Raw genomic sequence first — 24,802 nt, 5'->3', positions numbered from 1 at the left:
ACTTGCACATCAAAGAACAACTAAAAATACTCTCCATGGCTTCATGGTTTCACAAACTAGGCTAATTTCTCTAGTTAGTGCTAGCTACATTTAATGCTGTGATCATATAGAATATATATATATATATATATATATATATATATATATATATATATATATATATATATATATATATATATATATATATATATATATATATATATCTGACTAACTATACCTATGCTACTTTATTCTTTTTTCTCGAATATCAAAATGTATTTATTTTTTTTTAAATATAAATAACATCATCCACTTAACACACTGCATTTGAACTCCTGATCTAAAACTATTCTGATAATTCTGTTTGTGTTCAGTGTGCTTGACTTGACTTGCTTACCAGGTGTTTGAATTCAGCTGACAGACTGCCATTATTAGACTCCTCCATGTTCATCACCTTAGTGTTAGTGCCCAGGATGTTGAACTTGCGTGACCTAGAAGAAAAGGAACAGTAAATGCTCCAGGCGTCAGTCGACTGATTGTGTAATATCATATGAAAACAATGTCTGAAAAAGTCACTTTTTTTGAGCTGCTCTTAAAGGGCTAACTCAGTTCAGTGAGCTGTATCTCTTTCTTTATCTCATTTCAAGTTAAAATCTAATAAATAAATAAAATACTGACAAGCAGTTACAAGCAAGCTGAAACTCACCCTCGAATGGCGGCCACATCTCCAGATTCCCTGGGGTAATATTAAAAAAAAAACAAAACAAAACAAAAAAAAAAACAAAAAAAAAAAAACACAAATTCCTTCATCAGTTACTCTTCATCAGTTACTCTTCTTCAAATTCCTTCATCAGTTACTCTTCATCAGGTACTCTTCTTCAAATTCCTTCATCAGTTACTCTGTGTTACTCTGTAATTCTGACACATGTACTCACTTGTCAATGCACACTTTGATTTTCAGCTGGTAATTCAGTTCTGGGAATTTCACCAGTAGCCTAAAACAAGATGGCAAAAATACAAAAGATTAGAAAAAGTACCACTTACTTTCACATTGTGTGTGTGTGTGGATATATGTGTTTGAGGGAATCTTACCGAACTTTGTTGGTGAACTGAACTCCTGTCTTGATGACCAGAGGTCTGTCTGGGTGCATGGGCATGCATGGCTGCCTCTCGACTACAAAAGCACTGCAATGGCACAAACATACCACAAGAGGGCCTTTACATAAAAAGTGGGATTTACAACAACGTTGCATAATGGTGTAATGTGTTAATTGTGTCTTTGTTCCCAGCTTTTGCGTGTGTGTGTGTGTGTCCCACCTCTTCATGAGGTTGCGGAACAAATCTACGATTTTCTCCTCCAAGGCAGGGCGGTGCTGAACTATGGGGTCCCCTTTATACGACACTTTCTGCTGAAGTTCCTCCAGCTTCTTTATTTGCTGTCTGATCTGCAGCTGAGACTCAGCCAACGAAGTGATCCTAAAAGGGGGGGGCAGAAGGGGGAAGGAGAAGACATGGTGTTTTTCTATTAATGCCAACACAAATGTCTGACTCTATTTGATTGATTTGATAGAGTGAGTCCACCAACGTGGAACATGGAGATGGAAACGACAGCTTCCTAAACAGCACAGTCAGACATTGTGTATGTACTGTGTGTGTGTGTGTGTGTGTGTGTGTGTGTGTGTACCATGTCTCTAGCCGGTCCAGGCAGATGTTTGGAGGTCCTCCAATGCAGGCAATCTGCTGTCTTCTCTTCCAGTCAGCCAGCTCTTCATCGGTCAGATTCTTCTGCACAAAGTCCATGGCCTGCAGCAGCCCAGCCATCTCGGTCACTATTTGCTGCAAGACAAGCAGAGGCAGAACGTTTTGTGGACATCATCTCTCTGCTGAGCCTCCATCATTAAACCAGGGCATGGCTAAACCGTCCAGACTAAAATCAATGGGGTTTGTTCTTGTGTGTTATATACAGTGTGTCTCTTACCCTCCTGAGCTGATCCAGGGCACTCAGCATCTGCTCCAGCTGAGCCATCTTCTGTCTTGTAGCTGCAGCCTGACTGTTTCCATTGAGGTCCTGGGAGAGCTCTAAAAGACGGCAATCAGAATTAGGCTAAAGGGAAAATAACCCTTACACAGGACTTAACTAGAGGGCTATCGCTGACCTCGCTATGGTTTGGTTAGACTTAACAAGAAGAGAATACAGAAGATGGTTTAAATGAGTAGATGGACGGTTATAGAAAAGCTGGGTCAGTCCTACCTCCAGCACTCTTCAGGGTCTTATAGTTGAAGTCAAAGTCATCCTGCAAGTTCTCCAACATCTTCATCTTTTGTTCCATATCCTTAAAAACAGAAGAACAGCATGAGAAACTCAGAAAACTGGAAATCAGGAAATACAATCTCTACAACATGGCAATGTTTTTCCAGGTACATTCACGGAAAGCTCTGCACTGTGGTTTATTGTTCCCCCTGCTCTTACACAATTGAGTCAACACATGAGCTAAATATAACCCTGCTTATTAGCAGTAGTGCAGAACTGTAACTGAACTTGGAGTGAAAACACACTGCTAATGTCATCTCCCGTCTTAATGGTCACCACTCCAGTTGACCAAGTGTTAGCCACTGTAACAGACCTGCACTCTCTTCCTGATGTCCTGCAGGTTGTGCTCCAGGATTTGCTGTTTCTCTGTCACCACAGTGCCAGTGGGGTGGGCAGCCTGACCATCCTTTGGAGAGGAGAGAGCAAACCAAACGATCAGAAGGCAAACCTAGTCACAAATTGATCATGTGATTATAAATGTATAGAATAACGATACTGAGAGCAGTAGTTCCCATCCCTGGTTTTAGAGCATATTTCAGTGTTTACCCCGCTCCTATTTCAGCTAAGGAAAGGTGTGTTAACTAGCTGGTTAGATGTATGAGGTGGTCAGAACAAGACCAGAACTGGGTGTACTGACCTCTATATCGAAGGGAAATATGATGTTAATACAATCTAATAACAGGCGACTGACGTAGCTTTAGGGAGCCGCTTCTTACACATCTGATGCTATGGTTCAACAAACTCCAGGCCCATTGAATCAACTACCAAACTGTGTGCGTTTTTCGGTAGTTGACGGCGGCATCGACACCACTAAGGAAACTGTGCGAGTCTGTGCACTGTATCTAAAATACTGTATATGAATGTGTGAGGTCATACTTGCTGAGCCGTGGTGGCTGTCTGCAGCAGTCTCTGCTCCTCCCACAGACAGCGGGCTACGATGCGGGCGATCTCCATGGGCTTCTCCAGGTATTTGCTCTGCAGGTGCTGTTTGATACGTCTCAGGTTATGCTGGTACAGAACATTGTTCTCCTGCAGGAAGCGACTGTACTGCTGGTCGATCTCTCCCAGCAGGTTATGAAACACCAGGGTGGCATGGGACTCCTTATTGGCTGCATACGCCCTGTGGAGTGAGAGGACGAGATGTGATTGGGAGCTCAGGATAATAATCAAACAGCAAACAATCTTCCGAAATTCAGAATTCCAAACATTCTCTAGACTTCAGATGTTGAAACAGTCAAGAGTATCTTCTAATGACCCCAACACTCATAAAAATGAAGGTGCTACAAAGGGTTCTTTTGACTGATGCCATAGAAGAACCATTTTTGGTTCCATAAATCACTCAAAAGAACCCTCTGTAGCACCTTCATTTTTAAGGGGAGTAAATTTTCCGGTTCCTTTTGTATTGTGACTAGATCCAATAAATAGACAAAAGTATTGGGACACCTGTTCATTCATTGCATTTTCTGAAATCAAGGTTAGTTCATCCTGCTTTTGTTGGAGAAACTGGTTTAGTGTCTGGGGAAGGCTTTTTACTAGATTTTGAAGCATTGCTGTGAGAATCTGATTGCATTCCACAACAAAAGCATCATGATGTTGGACGATCACCACTCCACCTCTCCCCAACTCATCCCAAAAGTATTGGATGGAGCACAATCATTCCAGAAAAGCTCAATGCTGAGGGGCTTTAGACCCCTCTAGCCCAGGCTTGGCATTAGTTTATTTACTCCAGAGAGTTCCATTCTATTGACAATACTCTTCTACAGGGACTAGTCAAGTGTGTGTGTGTGTGTGTGTGTGTGTGTGTGTGTGTGTGTGTGTGTGTGTGTGTGTGTGTGTGCCTCGTCTGCACGTCTGTGTCAGAAATGGGCGCAACTTCAAGTAGCTGAGTGCATTCATTAGGGTGTCTGCAAACATTTAGACATATGGTGCACCTTGATTTCGGTAACAATTCCTGAAAGACCCGTTTGAGGCCTTCTTGCAAGGTACAAACTGAAGGTAGGTGTGTAAAGTGGTGCTTACCAGAAATGAGTGGTATAAAATGAGGTGCTGGAAGTGGGTTCTGAGTTTACTGACCACAGTGGATTTTGGAGTAATCAAGAAGCTATAACAACATGCATATAGAGAGTAATTTAGACTTTAGATTCCAAATACCAGTCTACTGGCTTATTGGCCCACATGCTGTTAAGACTGAATACTTTGGTACTGAAAGGACCCAGTATGTTTCAATAGTAGTACTGCAGGAATTTGTTCTGTACCATAACAATATATACATCTGATACCCAGTCCTAATTAAGCCTTCTACTTACATGCACAGTCTTATTTTGCATTGACTTCACACCTGGTCTTCAATAACAAACGTGGAGATTTGAGCAAGAGCAGAAAATCAAAACAAAAGTCTTTGTTTAATCATCTCTTCAGATGCGGACTCCTCCCCCCAGAAAACCCCAAAACCCCAAAACCCAAAGACTGCTGCTGATACTGATGTAACATCAAAACACTACCAGGACAAACACTAGCCAAGTTTCTACATTGTTCTGATGATGAATGTGCTATGATTGAAAGGTCTTGAGTTACTCAACACAAATTCCAAACAGCTGACTTCCCCTTGCAGCAGCACAAGCACTGTGCCCTCCCTCTTTTAGATGATTAGCAGAAACAGATCTGATCTGCTCTCTGTGGTTTCATTATGTTGTCAAAGCAACATTATGTAGCAATTTGACCTTAAAATAGCAGCTTCAATCACAATGATGTTTCACTGACTGTAACAGGGAGAACGGCATCTCCGTTACTGCCACTCTGGGCTAGAACGCTGTTACTGCACTATGTAACTTTGGTGAAACTGCACAGCACTGCGTATCTCGAGTCATAAGTGTCCAATTCTGTAACATTGCTCTACCACCTCAGTCCACATGCTTCTTACACTACAGACACCAGTGCTGTATCTCTCAGCTTGTCCAGAAATGCATGTATGTAAATCGCTTTACTGCAGTGCCGTAAAAGTGAATTATACTTCCCAACTGTAGAGGGAGTCCAGAAGCAAAACACACTCACATAATGATGCTTTTATTGTAAATAAAAATAAATAAGCATAACATAAAAAAAGAAATTGCTAATATAAATGCAGAAGTGCAGCAAACCAGACTGGTTCCCCTTTCTGCCATAAAACACGATCTGAACTCTACTCTACTGGACAAAAATACAGCGATGTGGCTTCCTCGCAACCCAGTAATCCCCACACAGCGACTCAACCCACAGATAAAAACCCACTCACCTAGACCATCTGGGGCCTCACTTCACAGTAAAGCATATCTTTGTGGGTTTAGCATGAGTCTGTGCAGTTTCGACAGCCAGTAGAAGTTCAGTGCTCCAGAGCAAGCCTGTCTTAGAACAACCACTACCTTGAAAGTTTCCCAGATGTTTAGGAGACAGAGAATTCTCCACAAGGGGGTGTTCTTAAGACTCAAACAGGTTTTGGTGCTTCCCATAAGTGACGCACTTTGCAAACTGGTTGAGTAATATTTCGGTCCTTGTGTTCATTCAGCAGTGAGAGCATACAATAGCTTTTATATGGTGTTGCTGATACTTGGAGAGGAGCTCATCACCTCCAGACTCTAGTTATGGGAATACGGGTCGCTAAGTGAACAAGGCCTCGTGACCATGGCTTGTCCTCTGCCAGTGTCCACAGAATTGTAGCTTAACCTTGGCACACAACCAAGGAAAGGCTAGAAGGGTCCGGCTTACTGTTTTACTGGCAAGATTCAAGAAAGTCAAACCCGAACTAGGCAAAAAGCTAACTGGCTACAATCTCTTCAGCTTGCTAAAAGCACATTGCGCCGGGTGGACACAACAAGAGGACAGCAACACTATCCAGTGGGAATAATTACAGTTTTTTGTTACAGTGTTAGAACTATATTATAATGTGCAGCTTCTGTGAGCCAATAAAAGCAAAGGTTATCATTTGTTTTTCCTTGAGCACTTTACACAAGGAAAATCAGCACCCACATTTCATTGAGAATAAGGCAGAATAACAGGGTGGTAAATAGGTTTGTTAAACAACAGCGGAAATTCTTGGAATACTTATGGTGCTGAAACTCTACCTATAAAACCTGTGTTCTTACAGGAAAGCATGGAAATGCTTTTCCTCACCTGCATGACATACATTCAACGACTTGTTGAATTTGAAGAATAAGGAAGTGCAGCTAAAACCTTTATCTTGTGACTGACATCAAGCCTAAACCTCTTTTAAACGGATGGCCGAATGCCAAACGAATCACACAATGTGGAATAAGCAACATGTCAGTTTGTTGCTTCCTGTTAGAGAAGGTGAGGGTTCAAAGACACAAATCACTGCACAGCCACTCAATCAACTCCTACAGGCACCACAAACCATATCCTTCAACAAATTACTGTCCTATTAAACATATTAATGCACTGTCCTATTAAGGATAATTCAAAGAACTGAATAAAGTAATTATTTTATTGCAATCAATAAGCATTATTTACAATAATTATATAAATCAGGCTGAAAAGCTTATTTGTCATTTTATTTATGTGAAAATATGATACACATGAGGGGGTTGGTGTATTGTAGTGGCTGACTAGGGAGTTGGAATTGGCCAGACAAGGACACCTTGTCCTTAGGCAAGATTTCTAGCAATACAATGGCCTACCTGTCATACGAATCATGTACTGAATCAAATAAATTCAATACAACAGTTTTTACAGTGTATATGCAGAAGAAGGGTGTTGGTTCTTTGATTAGGACACGTACCAGTCTTGGCTTTCGATCCAGGGAGCTAGAAACTGGCGGAGCTCCATAGGGAAGCTGTCACTGTACAGATGGTACAGCTGCTCCAGGTAGCGCGTCTCCAGCTGCTGCAACTGGTTCCACTGGGCCATGGTGACCTGAGTGTGGAGAAAGGCAGAGAGATAGAGACATATTAAGATAAGATTTTAAATTCTCAACAAGCATAAGGAGACATCCAGGTGGACTAAGGCGCGGCCACAATGACCCGTGGATCACTAGATTGAGTCCTGTCATCAGCAGCCGGAGCATGAGCGAGCGCAATTGGCCTCGATCTCTCCCTCCCACATTACTTCAGAGGTATCAGAGTACCTGGCGTTTGAAAAGAGATGGTAGCTGGTAGTACAAGTGTCAGAGGAAGCATGTGACACTTCCTGTGATTGAGTAGGGGGAAAATCTTACTTTTGCTCTTCCTATCCTATTAAAGGATATGGATCCTATTAATACACATTTTCTTTTCATATCATGGTGTGTTTACAAGGCAAACACAGTAACACAGAGGTTCTCTGAGCTACCTAAGTTTTTTTTTGTGCGATGATAAGGAGGGGTGGTGAACCCTCATACAATTGGCAAGTATTTTAACTCACATGCTGGTGCATTAAGATATAAGCAACACTCAGAAGACGTTTAAGAGGTGGCAAAAGTCACCTGAATCCTGAAGACTACAGGAATATAAGAAGTTTGTCTTTTAAATGATATATGATATCATGAAACATGCATAATATGAGCTAAAAGGTAAAAAAGGGGTAAAAGATCATTTTTGAGATCATTAGGGTTAGCTAAAAATCCAGAAATATGCACTATGTACACCTTTACACCCATTATATGAAATAGTTTGGACACCCCCCCCTACCACCCCAGTGGGGGAAAGTGCAAATTATAAAGTTTCAAGTTCAAGTTTCAGTTTATACTGTCTACCACATGTGTGTTGGTAGAAAAGGAAAATATGAAAACAGTAGAAGAGGAAATAGATCAGTATTTTATTATCGGAAGAGTAGAACCAGCAACACCAGTTGACTAAAGAACTCCACACTATTTATAACCAACAAGTGGCTCATATGTCTTTGTCAGGGTTGAAGGATTGAAATAATGGCTGCATTGTTGCAAAAACACAAAGAACAGGAAACATATCTTAGACACAGCCATGTGGGGCTGCAACACCATGACATTATACTATCTTCCAGTGAGGACAAAGGAGGATCGTTTTGGATGGCTCTGTAGAACTCGTCCCTTCTAATATTTTGTTTTCCTTTTTTAAAATATTTGTTTATTTGTTTAAATAAATTCTCTGGAATGATGGTGGTGGTGCTCATCCATCCTTTTGGGCGGAGTTGGGGAGTTAGCGATGAGGTTGGGTGGTGATCACAAACATCCTGGCCTCTCTTAATGCTTTTGTTACTGAATGCAATCACATCCTCACAGCAATGCTCTACAACCTAGTAAAAAGCCTTCTAGGAATAGAAGATTACATAATGCTAGATCCGTTAGCAGCGAATCAACAGAACTGACCTGACCTGAATGGCTAAACTTAACTCTAGACTTCAACAGTTTCAAGTCTCCCCAAAAGCGCTGCGGGAAACACTGTGCAGTCTGGAGAGAAATATCTTGCTGAAGCACCATCACATCTACAATCGATGGCACCTGATCAGACAGCAGCAGGAGCATCCGCTCTCAGAGGAAAACCTCAAAACCCAGAGGCTGAGAAACTGTTGGTTTCTTTCTAATCCAACTACCCATCAAGACATACTCACACATCCTGTTCATCACGCATGGGTCTGCTTACCCACCCGCGCAAACACACAACACACACAGGCCTAGCACAAATCTCTACACGGCAGCATACAGATGCAACAGCAGCTCTTCTAAAACACTTGCGTCTGCACAAACATGGCCTAAAACAGAACACACGGTCATCTTCCTTGCTGCTGCTGAGGTCTCTTCGGCCGTCACGCAGGCTGTGAAAAGAAGACAGGTCATCAAGTTTTGACTTGTGGAGGCATTCGCGACCACTTCTCCTGACATCACTCCTACACTTTCCAACTCTAACAGAAGAACCTCCCCACTGAGGCACTCAGGAAGCCACAGCCTGACAGAACAGCTCACACCGCTCTGCGACTTCATTTAACGTTAAACGTTCTTTCTGGCCTAATCAGTAGCTCTTTCTTATTACTGTGTTTGTTTATGAGGATTATTTGTTTGTTTTGTATATGTTTAAAAGGGCCTGACAATATGACTATATGTTCATTAGAGCCCTTTATGTATTTTATATATTATTTTATATATTTATTAGGGTTTGACATTATGTTTACTATGTATTTATGTTTATTAGAGTCTCAAAATCTTTTTTTATCTTTATTAGAGCCTGACAGTATGAATATTTAAGTACATTAGGGCCTGGTCAATATGACTATTGTATTTAATGTTTATTAGAGCAGGACAGTAGGACTACTGTATTTACATTTTTTTAAGCCTGACAATAAGAATATTTAGGTATACTAGGACCTGGTCAATATGGCTATTGTATTTATGTTTATTAGAGCTGGACAGTAGGACTACTGTATTTACATTTTTTTAAGCCTGACAATAAGAATATTTAGGTATACTAGGACCTGGTCAATATGGCTATTGTATTTATGTTTATTAGAGCTGGACAGTAGGACTACTGTATTTACATTTGTTTAAGCCTGACAATAAGACTATTTATGTTTACTAGAGCCCAACAATATGACTATGAATGTTCATTAGAGCCTGATCAATACTAATAACTATGTTTGTAAGACACCATTTTCTTAATATATTTATTAGGGTTTGACATTATGTTTACAATGCATCTGTGTTTATTAGAGCCTCACAATTTGACTTTATGTTAATAAGAGCCTGATCAATACACCTACTGTATTTATGTTTATTAGAGCCTGACAATATATCTGTTTATATTAATTAGTGAACATGTGACTGTATGTTTAATTGGGCCTGACAATGCGGCCTTTTAAAATTAATTAAAGCCTAATCCATTACTTTTTAAAGTTCATTATTGATTAAAAATCACAGACACTGCTCCACTTTTAAGAACCTAACAATTCAGATTACCAATAATATCAGCCAATGTTGATATAACTTTGCTGTATTTTCAGTCATTCCAACAGTTTCTCAACCTGCTTTATTGGCTGATTGCTTTTATGAGCTTCCTGGTATATAAGAGTGTTTTTCTGTGTCATAGCATATATAGTTTCACAATTAAGGTTAAATTTTTAACTATGATCACGCTTCATGTTTAGACTCTGTTGCCGTAATAAAAAATAAAAAAATAAAAAAGTGAGTAGGTGTTTACTGTCCAAGAACAGTTTCATTATCAGCCAATCAATATATCGGGCCTTATTGTTCATACTTTGAAGAAAGGCCTCCTGCCTGTGACTAATCTGATGAGTATACTGACTTCACTCTACTCCAGTGACTGAAGGAGAAAGTCAGCAGTAATTTGCCTACACGAGTGACAAACCGACTTTAACAGCCACATCTTGGAAACCTCTTCACTGCACAAGCACTACAAGAAGTAAGCATGGACTTCCTTGTTGACACATCTTAACGACCCACTGTCACACAGCAGCGACACAAAGGCTGATCTGCCTGGCTGGCATTTCTGGTCAATGGTAGAACTTAGATAAACCAACGGACTTGGATCACACTGCAACCACAACAGCTGAGAAGAATGGCTTGCTAATGTGGAAATTTAGGAGGAACAATACAGTTCTCCCTAAAGGCAGGGGAGATAATCATTCGCCATCATCTGGTGACCCTTCTCCGTGGTCAATATCAGCCTTTTAAAAGCCCAGACAGAGACTGGAGACGACCCTTGGAGGTTTGGTCGGCATCAGCTTTCAGACTAATGAACAGTTCCATAACAGACAATGCAGTGGAGACGAAACCAAAAGTCTGCAACAATGTTCTGCATTTTGTTGATGTTGCTCCAAGCAATCTGCTTTCCTTCCGCAGCCTGAGGTTCAGGTTGCACAGTAAAGAGTGAGAAAATGTCACAGAGGAATGAAGTTTTTTGAGAAGTAAACCAGATTGAAGGAGGTTCCTAACTGACCTTTCCTAATTGGTTTCCACTTTGTCATTTCAGCAGAGGAAAAAGAAAGCACTTGGCAAGGAGGCCCAAACCAAACAAGATGTCTTTATCTTATATCACCAGAGCATCTGTGAATTGAGATATTTCTTCATTTTCCTCATCTTGTACGTAAGTGAGTAGCTCATAACTTACTATAAGGATGTTTATTTAAGTCAGCATTTCCATCTGTTGTATTTTCATTCAGCCACTTTTTTATTGCATCGTGATACATTTTCTAACAGTCACACACAATATGCTTATTGGTAGTGCCTAAATAACATTGATCAGCTACATATTTAATTACAAACAGTGTAATTAGTCTGGTTTAACTGGATAAAGTGCAGCACATTTCCATAAAAATTACTGTACTAAATATAAGCGAAAACCCCTTATTACTACTGATGCATTTTGTCTGCACTCACGTCTATCCTGGTGAATATTGTGCATCGTTAAAATGTCTTTAAATATCGTTGAAGCAATATTTTTACCATATCACCTAGCCCTAGTTGAGGCCTAGCCCCCCCCCCCCAACCTTTATTCCACTCTCAATACCCCATAATGAGAAGTTGAACAGAATTTTAGTGTTTGCTATGACACCTAACATTTAGCTCTGAGAGCCTGCAATGTCCCTAGACCATCTTTGAGATATTGCTACACCTTGACTGAAGTCCACCTATGATAACATCACTTCATTGGACAGGATTTGGAAAGACACACCTCTCTTACAGCTGGCAAAGCAGATCAGAGCAAAACAGTCGCCCCACCAAACTAAGTAATCAGAGGAGAAGGCCCTTTGTAAGAGAGGTGACCAAGAACCAAATGGCCACTCTGGCTAAGCTTCTGGAAGTTTCTTTATGACAGAGTGGCCAGACAGAAGCCTCTTCATACTATAATACACATAAAAAAAGGCCTGTAAAGCCCTCTCAGACTGAAAAAACAGATGCTCTGTTCTGAAAGTACAGAGATATTTTGTAGAGTGCTCAGGACCTCAGACTGGGTCAAAGGTTCCCCTTAAAAACAAGACAATGGTCCTACACACACAGCCAAGTCAATACAGGAGTAGCTTAAGGACAATGTATGTCCAATAAATGCCCCATAGTGGCCCAGCCACAGTCTGAACTCTTGAACCCATTTCCAGGAAAAAAAAAAAAAAAAAAAAAAAGGCTGTTCACTGACCATCCTAATCAAACTGGACAGAGCTTGAGAGAACCTGCTGAAAAGAATGGCAGAAATCCCCAAATCCTGGTGTGCAAACCTTGAGGAATCATACCAAAGATGAATGGAAGCTGTAATCGCTGCCAACGGTGCTTCATTTAAGTACTGAGTAAAGGGTCTGAATACTTTAGTCAATGCTTCATCAATACTTTACTTTCTTCTTTTCAATAATTTTGCTAAATTGTCTAAAATCCTGTTTTTACTTTCTCATTATGGGGTTTCAGATGCAGAATAATGGGGGATACGTTGCTGTTTATTATTACTTTGGCCGCGATATAGCGTGTAAAAAGTAATGGAATGCATTGTGAATATCTGACAGTGAGAACTAGCCAAGCTAAAGTATACATGCCGACGGACATCTTTACAACTGAGAGACACCGACGACCCTGACCTCTAGCTTCTCTTCTTTATTTTCCACTGCAGACAAGATGGGTTAGTGGTACAAGTCTACTTGGCTGTTTCATCCCTGTCTCTCACCTCCCACTCCCCCGCTGCAAACGCATTTCCACTTCCCTCTTATCACCAGATATGCACACTTTCGTTTTGATGGTCTGCGGGACAAAACTTGCCTTACGCATTATACCTACATAACAGTGTTTATGCAGCATGCTGGAACCTAAGAGTGCCTCTTTTCATTAGCAGATTTATTAGCTTAGATTTTAAAGCATGTTGATACTTCTCTTCTCTGAGAAGTCCCCTCTCACCAAGAGAAGTTTTCTCTCAAAAACAGATGTGGCACGCTGGTTATGAATACTGAAAGTGACAGCTGACAGCTGGTACTCATGGTTTCCTAAAAGTGTAAGAGCTTTCACAAGAATACTACGCAGCGTTCATCCTGTGCACACACGGCAGCACTGATCTTTGAACGGTTAATGGAGTTGCGACTTAAACCACAACACTGCTTCCATGTAGCAATGTCATCTATAATGTTCACAGGAACAGGAGCTGTAGTGGCTTTTCTGATTGCTCAACAGTACATTCTGTTCCCATTCTCCTCATGTATCAAGCGTAAAGGTATTGCTAATTTCGGTTTTAGTCATGAAGGTCATATATGAAATGGAGTCAATGATTAAAGCATAAGGAGGGATCACAGGAAAGAAAAAAAAAAACCTCACAAATCACAAAAATGTCTTGCAGGACTAGGTTCTGGTGGTATAATGGTGATAAGGTCTGTAAATATGTGAAATTGATGATATTTCCATGAAATGTCTGTCCTGTGTATATTTAGTACTAGGCTTGGGTGGCATTTTACCGTCTCAAAACACCCGGGGGATTATATTTACATCCATACAATCTCATTCTGTCTGATTTTAAGACTAAGAAATGACTAAATACAGTTCAGTTTGCTTGCTTGGTGACAAAGTGAACTGCACAGTTATAAAATCAATCAATCAATTAATTAACACATGTTAAACTGTCAATCAGACCTTTACAAATGTTCTACTGCTCTGAATCAGGAGAGAAACTGGTTAACGTTAGCTTAGTGAGCAGGATAACAGTCTGCTCACTACAGAACTAACTCAAGCCTGTCTGACTGAAACCCCACTTATAAACGTTAAGACGAGAATGACTCGAGCGACTGGTGGCCAATGATTGAGCAGCTCTTTGTAAAAGGACAGAAAGCTAAAGTGAATTTTTTCTCCCATGATTTTGGACCTGTAGCCCCTCGCTGAGCTAGTCTTTGCTTAACCAGCTCGGCTAAAGCTCCACTAAACTTGCAACTACGCTGGGCTTGTTTTTTTTCCCCCACCAGTTTTCAGAGCGTGATCTCAACAATCAGTGAGCTCCCACGGTGTCCCCAACCTGAGGAATGAGCTTACTTGGCCATGTACTTGGGGCAGTGGTGGCTCAGCAGTTAGAGCGCCGGGCTGTCGATAACAAGGTTGTGGGTTCGATCGATTCCCTGCCACAGTTGGGCCCTTGAGCAAGGCCCTTTACCCTCTCTGCTCCCCGGGCGCTGGAGTTGGCTGCCCACCGCTCTGGGTGTGTGTGTACTCACTGGCCCTAGTTCACTAGTGTGTGTGTGTGTGTGTGTGTGTGTGTGTGTGTGTGTTCACTACCACAGATGGGTTAAATGCGGAGTACACTGCACAGTGACAAATAAGTGCACCTTTACCTTTACTATACAGACACAACATAAATTTGACACATCAGACATGTCAACATTTTTCATTACTGCGGTATCTGCTTTTACCACTAATAATAATAATAATAATTAAAAAACAATCTATATCATAACCTCTGTATTGCACAGCCATAGTTCAAACCTCATTAGCACCACAACTCATTAGGACCCATCAGTGAAAAGAGAAGTCTAAACAAGGCCAAAACAATGAAGAACTGTTTTGCAAGAGGCACAGCACCATAATGGATGCCAGAACAGTTATGTAAATTTGGACAGCTCCAAACCAGGCTCAGAATTCAGCACAGCTACACACAGACAAAGGCCTACTCCACTGTTCACTGAGGAAGCACAGTTCCATGAACTGCCATGAACTGGATACTTACTTTGGTTCCTTTTCTAGTGAGAAGGTTAGTGCTGCCCCATCATTAGCACCTCATAAAACAGAGTATCAAACACCAGCACACATGAAGTAAAAGCCCCCCCCCACTCATGGAAAACTGAAGTTTCTTCATATACTATGCAAACACTGTTTGCAAACACTGGTGTATTGTATAATAATGCAGGACTGAGCAATCCAGCTGGACTTCAACAAAGCCTCCAGCAGAGTCGGGCAATTTGGTAAAATAAATATACTTTATGATATTTCCATGCTATTTAAAATTAAACACAATATATTGTTCTTCAAGGTAGGATAAGCAGGAACGGAGAATGCGACAACTGGCATTTCTTGCTCCTTGGCTCCCGCCACAGTGTGGAAGTGTAATTCGTGCTCTGAGCCACCACTAAAGATCCCAATGTACACATGCATTTTTGGGTGAGATACAGAACAGTCACTGAAAGTTAAAGAAGTATGTGGACTGAGGCGGTAGAGTGATATTACAGGGGTTTAAGGCAAAATGCTACATAGTGTTGCTTTATGTTTCACTGGCACTGGTGAAATTTGGTTGCACATTACGTTCATCAATCTTTGCACAAGTGGTACTGCATATTCTACTTACAACTGCATGCTCCAAATCTTAACCTCTGTATTGTGATGATTTGGCTAATATATGTCCCCATAATGTCCATCACACGATCAAAAAAAGCTTAAATGTTATGTAATATATATCACAATAACAATAAAATTACCCACCGCTATGCTGGAGTTTCACAACCCTGGTAATAAGGACTTTTTTGGGTACATTCACATTACCAGCCTGAAGTGACTCATATCTGATTTTCTGCACTGAAAAGTGTCTTAGAAGACACAGATCTGATTTTTCAGGGCTGTGTGGACATGTCATATCTGAACTGTTAAAATCTGATTTCAGTCATTTATACATGTAGTGCTATTGGTGCCCGAGGTCAAAGCTCTTATAGGCAAGTCAGTTCACTTGGTGGCCATCTCTGCAATGCCGGAGGGCAGTTATTTTCATACAAAACCATCCTCTGATCTCTATGAATGGAGAGAGTCCAAAATACTCCAAACAGATGTTAAATCACTGATCACATCTGGCCAAAAAATCTGTTTTCCTACAAGCATGTTGCCCTCCTTTACTAACAGCATAACCAGCAAGCTCTTTTTGTTGAAGGGTGGGACTGGGTGGGCATCCGTAAACAGATGCCATGTTGAGAGTTATGAGTTCTCCCATTCATATTTCAACTAGTAATCGGTCTCTGCAAAAGTGATGTGCAAAAAATTGGTATTGATTAATGAGGCTTCTAATTTGAATGTGTTTGCTTGTTTTTCCTGCTCCAGAAAGACTAAAGAAAGTGATTAATTGAATCTTGACTTCAGACGTGCACTTCATTTTAACATTAACACAACTTTTAAAAATATATATTAAAATAATAATAATAATAATAATAATAATGTTGCTGTATTCCATTTATGTAGAAATGCCATACATATCTGAAGTAAACAATCAGCTAAATGAAATCAAGACGACTATCCTATCAGAGCAAAGAGCAAGGCCAACACCAGCGCACACACTGCATTGTAATAAGCAGATTATCTGAACGGACTTCCAAAGAAATTTGGTCAACCCATAAAAGGTCAGCTCAGACAGCGAATACACTGCAATCACCAGTTATCTGCCTAAGCATGGACAAAGCCAACCTAAACAAAACAAGGCCTATTCTGGTCAGTGGCGCTGCACAACTCCAAATATTCTTGCAGGAAGTTTTCCAGTCCTGACTTTTCCCGTAAGTATTTCCTCATACTGCAGCACTGTCTGCGTGCATGAAAAACAAAGCACACACACAAGGGATAGACAGTGTGACTCATTCGTGACCAAATTTAAGAAGGAAGAGAGACATCAATGCTTAAAGCAGTGCTCTCTGACCCTGATCCTGGAGGCCCACTGTCCACCACATCCAGTGCTTTCCCTGCTCCCAACACATCTGACCCAATGAACAAGGCAGTTGGTCTCCAGGACCAGGGTATTAGAGCCCACTGGCTTAAAGAATATCAGGCTTTCTAAAGCAAACTCTCGTACACTCTTAAAAACCAAGGTGCTTCACATGGTTCTTTGAACGATGCTTAACTTTTGGTTCCGTGAACAAATCAAATTTATTTGTATAGCGCATTTTACAACTGATGTTGTCTTCAAGAAGCTTTACAGGAATCCAGGATTAAAACAAAAGATCAACAAAACATAAAAGCCCTGATGAGAAAGCCAAAGGCGACAGTGGCAAAGAAAACTCCCTCAGGGCTGGAAGAAGAAACCTTGGGAGGAATCACAGGGGGGGACCCATCCTTCTCTGGTCAGAACTACATAGACATTATTGATAGAAAGTTATTAAACCACTATTTGAGACTACAGTTCTTATGCTCAAGTGTGCTGATATAAAAATATAATATATTATATTACTTTATATTATATTATATGATCATTAGACTTTTATTATCATTCAAATTTGCACTGTACAGTGCGCTTAAGAACGAACTTTGATGTATTGGTTTTACGAAGTCAGCAGAAGTAAACAGTGTTGATACCATATACAGTGTAGTGCAAAGTGTAGTAAAATATAAACATGTATAGAAATAAATATGCAAAACTTATCAACAGTGATTTACAATACATTGCACTGGAGCTCCTAAGTATAGTATATTGCACTGGGGTAATCAAAGCTGCTTTTTCATTTCAGCAGTCTTGTAGTATGTGGAAAGAAGCTGTATTTGAACCTTGCAACTTGTCACAATGTCCTGTATGGGAGGAAGTGAAATCCCAATAATTCTGTCTGCGGTCTTTACCACCCTTTGCCATAGTACTGATGGTAAGATGGTTAATGGTACCAATAAAAGCAAATAGAGTCCATGTAAATGTCAATGCAATGAAGGGAGGGTCACTAGGGCAGATAGCAGTAGCTGGAGGGAGGGCAGCTGGTCTGATGCGGGTCGAAATGAGAGTGTAAAAAACCTTGTAAAGGTCTAAAAGAATCTTCATTTGATGGAAAGATTTCTTACACTCACTAATCGTGTTCTTTATGGAACCAATAGAGGTTCTTCTATGCCATCGCTCAAATAACCCTTTGAAGCACCTTTATTTTTAAGGTGGTAATTCTGTATTCTCATGCCATGAAGTTCTGGTTCTGGAGTCGTGAGTCTTGTTCTACTGTATTGCCGCTCTGATCCCTGCGCTAACGGTTCTGATGTACTCTTGCTTCGGGCTACTGTTCTGTCTAGATTCAGGCTTCTGTCCTGTCCTGCTGTCTCATTAGTGGCTCACGTGTACCATTGGTCATTGCTCAAACTAATCTTTGGACTTGCATTTCATGTTTATGACTGTTGTCACAGTATTATCTAGGCAACAAATAGGCTACGAGGACAACACCTACGTTAGGTACACTATACAGAGAAAAGCACCTGCTCATTCATTGTTCTTTTACAATCAAGGGTATTAAAAAGGAGTTTCACCTGGGATTTGTTACAGTAACTGTTTCTACTTCCCAAGAAAGGTAGTAGAACTAGTTTCTGGAGCATTGCTGTGAGAATTTAATATTATTCAGCGACAAGAGCATGTGCGAGGTCAGGATGTTGGATGATCACCACCCGCCTCATCCCCAACTAAAGTATTGGATAGAGCACAATCGTTCCACTGCTCCTCAGCTCAATGCTGGGGGGCTTTATACCCTACACCTGGTATTATGCATGGCACCAATAGATTCATGTTTATCTGCTCCAGACAGTCCTATTCTATTGGCCAGGGACTAGACAAGCTGTGTGTATGCGCTTGCACATCTGTGCCAGCAACAGGTGCAGCTTAAAGGAGCTGAATGTATTTATTAGAAGGGATGTCCACAAACATTTGGACTATCGTGGCCCATGTGTGGAGTCACATTCAACACATTAACTCATGAGGTTAAAGAGAGTGTGTTGGAGCAGGTCCACTGTTTAACCACTGTTAAAACCAAGTGGACCATTGACAGACCCTCCAACGTCATTCCCACTTAGCACATACTTGAGCATTTGAACATGCTGGGTAGCGCCTACATTAATAACCTACTTATCAATTAGCAAAGATAACACTGAGCTCAAAGACACGTGAGAGAACTGGAATTCAGGCCTGACTCAAAGGCAGTCTTGGGTTATTCTGTGTAATATATAGATCATAAATTTATTTGAGCTATTCAATGATTATTGCTGTTGGGTGTTCCATTTAATTCCGTGTCAGGAATATTTATTTACTGATTTACATATTTACTTATGTATTCATGCATTTGAAACCATAATTTCCCAGTGTTTAGATTCACAAGCAGCTTAATGTGCCTATTTGTACAGTGATCAAATTTTTAGTTTTAGTACCTCATTAAACATCATGGTCTGTTCATGTTCATTTTGTGCAGAAAGGGTGTTCCTGTAAATCTTCAAACCTTGGTTACCGGCCTCAAATGTACCACGTTTACTAATAATTGGTATCTGCCCCAAATACACATCTGCTGACCTCTAGGCTCTGCATTTTATAAATGTTTGTGTAATGATATTGGCAGATATAAACATGGTAAACACCAGGTATCGAAACCAGCCCAGAACTCCCACAGCAGTGCACCAAAAACAGGCTACGTTCACACAGCAGGTAAAGTGGCCCAAACTCAATTTACTTACCAAAGAATCTGATTTTTGTTTCTGTTCAGGTATCTTTTAAACGTGAGCTATAGCCAACATTTATCTGAACCAAATAAAAATGTCTGTGACCCGCTTGATCCGAGGTAAACAATCAAAATGGAGTCCCAGACAATTCCTTAATAGCCATGTTCCGTGCAGTGGAGGCTGGCGCAGCGAGCAGAAGGATGATGGGTCTCTGTGGGGTCATGGCAGCTACTTCACTGGATAAAAATATCAAGATGGATGTAAAAGTTGCATGAATTCCGATTTGGCTGCACTTTTACCTGCCTACACAGCCTTGAACACAAACCTCCTACCACTAAAAAAACATGCAAGGTTCTCTGTCAGGAAACATTTCTACAACATGCCAATTCTTGACTGGAGACGGCAAACATTAGAAAACCCAGAAAAGGTAAAGGTGCACGTATTTGTCACTGTACAGTGTACAGCGAAATGTGTCCTCCGCATTTAACCCATCTGGTAATGAACACACACTCACACACACACACACACACACACACACACACACGTGTTAGGGGCTCTGGGTGTGTGTACTCACTGCCCCTAACACATGTGTGTGTGTGTGTGTGTGTGAGTGTGTGTTCACTACCAGATGGGTTAAATGCGGAGGACACATTTCGCTGTACGGTGTACACTGTACAGTGACAAATACGTGCACCTTTACACCCAGAGCGGTGGGCTGCCAACTCCAGCACCCGAGGAGCAGAGAGAGTAAAGGGCCTTGCTCAAGGGCCCGACAGTGGCAGCTTGCCGAGCCCGGGAATTGAACCCACAACCCTGTTATCGATATCCCGGTGCTCTAACCGCTGAGCCACCACTGCCCAAAACCCAACACTGTCCACTACATATCCACAGTTTTTAATAAGCATGAAGTTCTTGAGTTGCTAATGGAGCACATTTTGGCTACAGCGTACAATTCAAACCTGTGCGGCCCGACTGCCTGTGCGGCCCGACCGCCTGTGCGGCCCGACCGCCTGGCTTTCACCGACCGCTTGGCTTTCACTGACTGATAAGACAACTGGGCCACTGACTGAGCTTTGATAAAGGTTGAAAGTTGGTGTTAGTCAAATATAACATTTTCTCAAAAAACCAAGTCATTAACTGAGTCATCATGGTTGGTTATCATCAGGTCTGACCTTAACAAGATAGAAGCAAGATATTCCCCAACTTTACACTGAACCATTCATTGAAGGTAGGCTCAGCTCGGAGGTGGATCACTCCAGTGAGCGGTGCAGGGCTACAGCAGGAGCAAAGACACACATACCAACACCAGTTGGCAACTCACCATTAACCCCCCCTCTCTCCCTCTCTCCCTCTCTCCCCCTCTCTCTCTCTCTCTCTCTCTCTCTCACACACACACACACACACACACACACACTTTACAGCAGGCAGTGTAAGAAACGAAACGAGAGGATTCCCTCCCTCAGAATACTGGAAGTGATGACGTCACGGGAGCCAGGGACTACCCCCGAGAGGTGAAAAATAAAGTGATTATAGACCAGTTATACATCTGGAGCCCTGTATTAGTGATGGAAAGGTTGCGTCCGGCACATTAGCAGACCAGGGGGCATAAATACATAAACATCTAACAGTGTTATCAATGTTATGTTATGTGTTATGCTTGTGGGATATATGTCAATATCAAATGCTATAAAGTTAGTTAAGCATAATATAGCATTGAGAAGATGGCTATACAGGTCGTTTGGCTCTTTATAGGCCTCTATCGAGCTGCGTAGCTGTTTACAGTGAGCACGGAAACAAAACTGTGAACGGTGCACAAATGCTCTAAAGTAGTGCTCCTGCATAGGAGACGAGGAACCGCTGACCGAGGCCTGGACGGGACATTCCGGGCCGAAAACCCGTAGATTCAGGCTGCGTTTATTCCCGTGTGCGCCCTCTCAGTGTATGTGGGTCTCTCTCTCTCACACTCTCTCTCTCTCTCTCTCTCTCTCTCTCCCACACACACTCTTAAAGACAAACAGACAGACTGTACTACTGCTACTATTACTACTACCAATAACAACAATAACAGTAATAATAATATTAGTGATTATGATAAACAACAATAGGTCAAAATATGACTGAAGCCACATTCATTAAAAAGGCATGAAGAAACAGGTTTACTGACACTACTTTTTACATGATGGAGTAAAAACACCCCGTTTACAAACGCAGGGCTCTGTAAAACAGCATAAATGAAAAGGAGAGGTCCTAGAAGTGAAAGAAACCCCACCTCTGCCACAGTAACAGTGAATCCACATGTTATGCAGATGACATGTGGTAATATGTGGTGTAGAAAAGCGCAGGGAGTACTGGGATCTAATCATGTGATCAACTTTTTAAACATCAGAAACAAACATTTCACATTCAACACACACACACACACACACACACACACACTCTCACTCACACACACACACACACACACACACACTCTCACTCACACACACACACACACACACACACACACACACACAGAGCATCGTGTTCTCAGAACTGCAGCCCAGCATCAGCCAACTTTCAGATCAGTTATGGGAGCTTGCCTCTGGCTCCACCAGCGCACATTTCAACATCTCAACATACGGTAAAATGACCAAAAACCACTCATATCGAACTGTTAAGTAAAAATGTAAGACATTAAGCGGAATGTGGGGTCGTTTCTGGATGCCTGCCATACTCACCCTCTGTGTACGTGGTTTGAGATTTCAGAGAAAACGTGAGAAAAGCCTACGACCCGCCGCTGAGTGAAGGAGGCAATCAAACCAGCGTTCAAAGCGTGTAAATATCAATAAAACCGCGATATCAGACGTTTTCGACGACCAGACTTATCCTAACTTTCTGGTAACAGCCTAAAAAACGTAAGTCCAAAGCAGTCTGGCTGAAGGAGGGGCGGTGCGGCGCTAACTTCGCTATGATTGACAACGCGTGTGACGAATCACAGTGCACAGGCAGAATTCTGTCCAATCATTGCCCTGGAATGGCGTTAGAAGGCGGGCTCTGCTCTCAGCGGGTTTGTGTGAGCCTGTTGTTTATTGGTATAGGTTGGTTGACCGGTCAGAGTCGACTTCCTCCCTCCGGGCTGCCGTTGGCGGAGCGTGTGCAGCGGAGGGGGCAGCGCTTAGGTTCCTGGAACAGCCCGGCTGTAAGTCATCTGAATTACTGGCAGCGGCGACGTCATCACGGCTTCAATACAGTGAAAGCGAGGTGGTGATATTGATAGGGAACGTGACGTTTGTCCTAATCAATCTCAGTCTAGCACGGTTCTCTATCACAGACTCTTATAGAAACAGCTGTAGTTAATAATACACTGTAGATATACTGTATAATATGCCTGGTTTTATTACAATTTCATACTTTCACTTATAAATTAATCGAAGCTCGATTTGAGGGCGATACAAGGGAATTCCGCCACTCCCCCAACATCCCCTGTGTAAAACAAAAGTAAAACCACCCATTATAGCTTGTTTTGATTAATATCAATATGAAATATCACTTAACACTAAAAATAATAAATATAAATAACACTTAATAACACTTCATCACTACAATTAACATTGTAACTTTACCTATATTTGAGAAAATCAATCAAGAACAAGCATATAAATAAATCTAAATAAAGAAAGGAAACATTACAAGACAGATAACTGATAAATTAATAAGTACAGCCCCAGATCATAATGTCTGTTCCACTTAGCAAAATTACAGATAGTGTAGGTGAATGGCTAACAGTGCCTTCCCTGTTGCAGACTAGGGTTCTAGTGAGCAAACCCGCTACACCAATATATAGAGTGCTTGGCAAACACTATTCCCCGACCTGAGAAACACAATTCACATTCGCTCTGAATATCAGCGTCAGCCGAATACCATAAATATAAATGAAAATGGTTTATAGATTTGAGGTCATTCTGGATTCAAATGACTGGGGCAGTGGTTATAGATCTCAGGGTCTGTCCAGCAGTAGTCAGTTTGGTGGTGTCCCTTTGGTGAGGCTTAAACACCAATCTATAATCCCTGCTACCCCCCAGTCCCCCCCCCCCCCCCCCCAGGCCTGCAGGACAAGAACTGCTGACCCCTGATCCATAGATCAGTCATTTGAATCCACTACCCCGTCAGATCACTGTAAACAATATTAATGTTACATGTTAATGTGTCCTCAAAGATGTAACAGTTGTCTTAAGGGTCAATGCTGCATCTTAATTGAGTTTTAAATGTACAGTAAATCCACTTTCTTTTGGGGAAAGGTGCATATTTGTAGTGTTTTATAATGTTTTTAAATGAAATGAATCTAATAAAAAACAGAAGTCAATGCTAAATCCAAAAAGAATTGGAATATGGTGCTATATTATGATCCCAACTAAAGATACTAAAGATTTACACTCTGATGGTCCAACTCCAATGATTTTAGAGGTGCCACTCTGACAATCTATAATACTTGTTCAGTGTCTTTTAGTAAAATGCATTAGCACCACTGAGAGGTGAAGTGAAAAACATTGATTATCTTAATCTACAGTGACTGTGGCTGTATTAGGCAAGCGTAAGAATCTGAGCATTTCTCACAAGAACCAAACTGTCATGGCTTGATGTCTGGTTCAGAAGATCTCCAAAACATCAGGGTTTTCTCTGGTATGCAGGGGTCAGTATCTACCAAAAGTGGTCCAAGAAAGGGCAACTGGTGAGCCGGCGAAAGGGTCATGGCCACCTAAGGCTTATTGATGCATTCAATGGAGGCCCCACACTCACAACTTACACGACTTAAAGGATCTGCTGCCTTGTGCCAGATACCACAGGACACCTTCAGAAGTCTTGTGGAGTCCATGCCTCAAATAGTCACCTTTGTTGTGGTGGCACAGGGTGGACCTACTCAATATCAGGCAATATCATAATATCAGTGGTACTAATGTTATGATATGGCTAATTAGTGTATAACAATAATAAGCTTCTTATAGTGATCAGGGGTCATCAATTCCATACAGTCCAGCACAGTTTGTTGACCTCTGTGCCTGCAATTAACTGGACGTTAACTGCTATAATCAGCTGTGTTTGAGCATGTGACTCACCAAGCCAAGCTGGACACTGACCCTCAAGGACAGGAACTGACCCATGATCTATAGATAAACACTGTAGGCCTACCTAGCAAGCCACTGCAGTCTTAT

The 24,802-nt window shown here is 41.4% G+C and overlaps 1 protein-coding gene across 2 annotated transcripts in view; it reads right to left on the bottom strand.

Moving 5' to 3' along the window:
• The window catches only part of stat3 (signal transducer and activator of transcription 3 (acute-phase response factor)), a 39,412-nt gene extending 16,876 nt beyond the window's left edge, over positions 1-22,536 (bottom strand). For both annotated transcript variants that reach the window (XM_072692901.1, XM_072692902.1), the window contains exons 1-12: positions 22,331-22,536; positions 7,062-7,195; positions 3,167-3,410; positions 2,604-2,696; positions 2,231-2,312; positions 1,958-2,058; positions 1,664-1,815; positions 1,297-1,455; positions 1,072-1,164; positions 915-974; positions 686-715; positions 377-470 (exon numbers count right to left, since the gene is read on the bottom strand). In XM_072692901.1, the coding sequence (XP_072549002.1) occupies positions 377-470; positions 686-715; positions 915-974; positions 1,072-1,164; positions 1,297-1,455; positions 1,664-1,815; positions 1,958-2,058; positions 2,231-2,312; positions 2,604-2,696; positions 3,167-3,410; positions 7,062-7,189 (1,236 nt within the window). In that variant the 5' untranslated portion in view covers positions 7,190-7,195; positions 22,331-22,536. The remainder of the gene's footprint in view (positions 1-376; positions 471-685; positions 716-914; positions 975-1,071; positions 1,165-1,296; positions 1,456-1,663; positions 1,816-1,957; positions 2,059-2,230; positions 2,313-2,603; positions 2,697-3,166; positions 3,411-7,061; positions 7,196-22,330) is intronic.
• Between the last annotated feature and the right edge of the window lie 2,266 nt (positions 22,537-24,802).

Source organism: Salminus brasiliensis, chromosome 12, assembly GCF_030463535.1.
Source record: "Salminus brasiliensis chromosome 12, fSalBra1.hap2, whole genome shotgun sequence".
In the NCBI taxonomy this organism is placed as follows: domain Eukaryota; kingdom Metazoa; phylum Chordata; class Actinopteri; order Characiformes; family Bryconidae; genus Salminus; species Salminus brasiliensis.
Note: the sequence above shows the minus strand (reverse complement) of the source record. Positions and strands in the feature narration are given on the sequence as shown.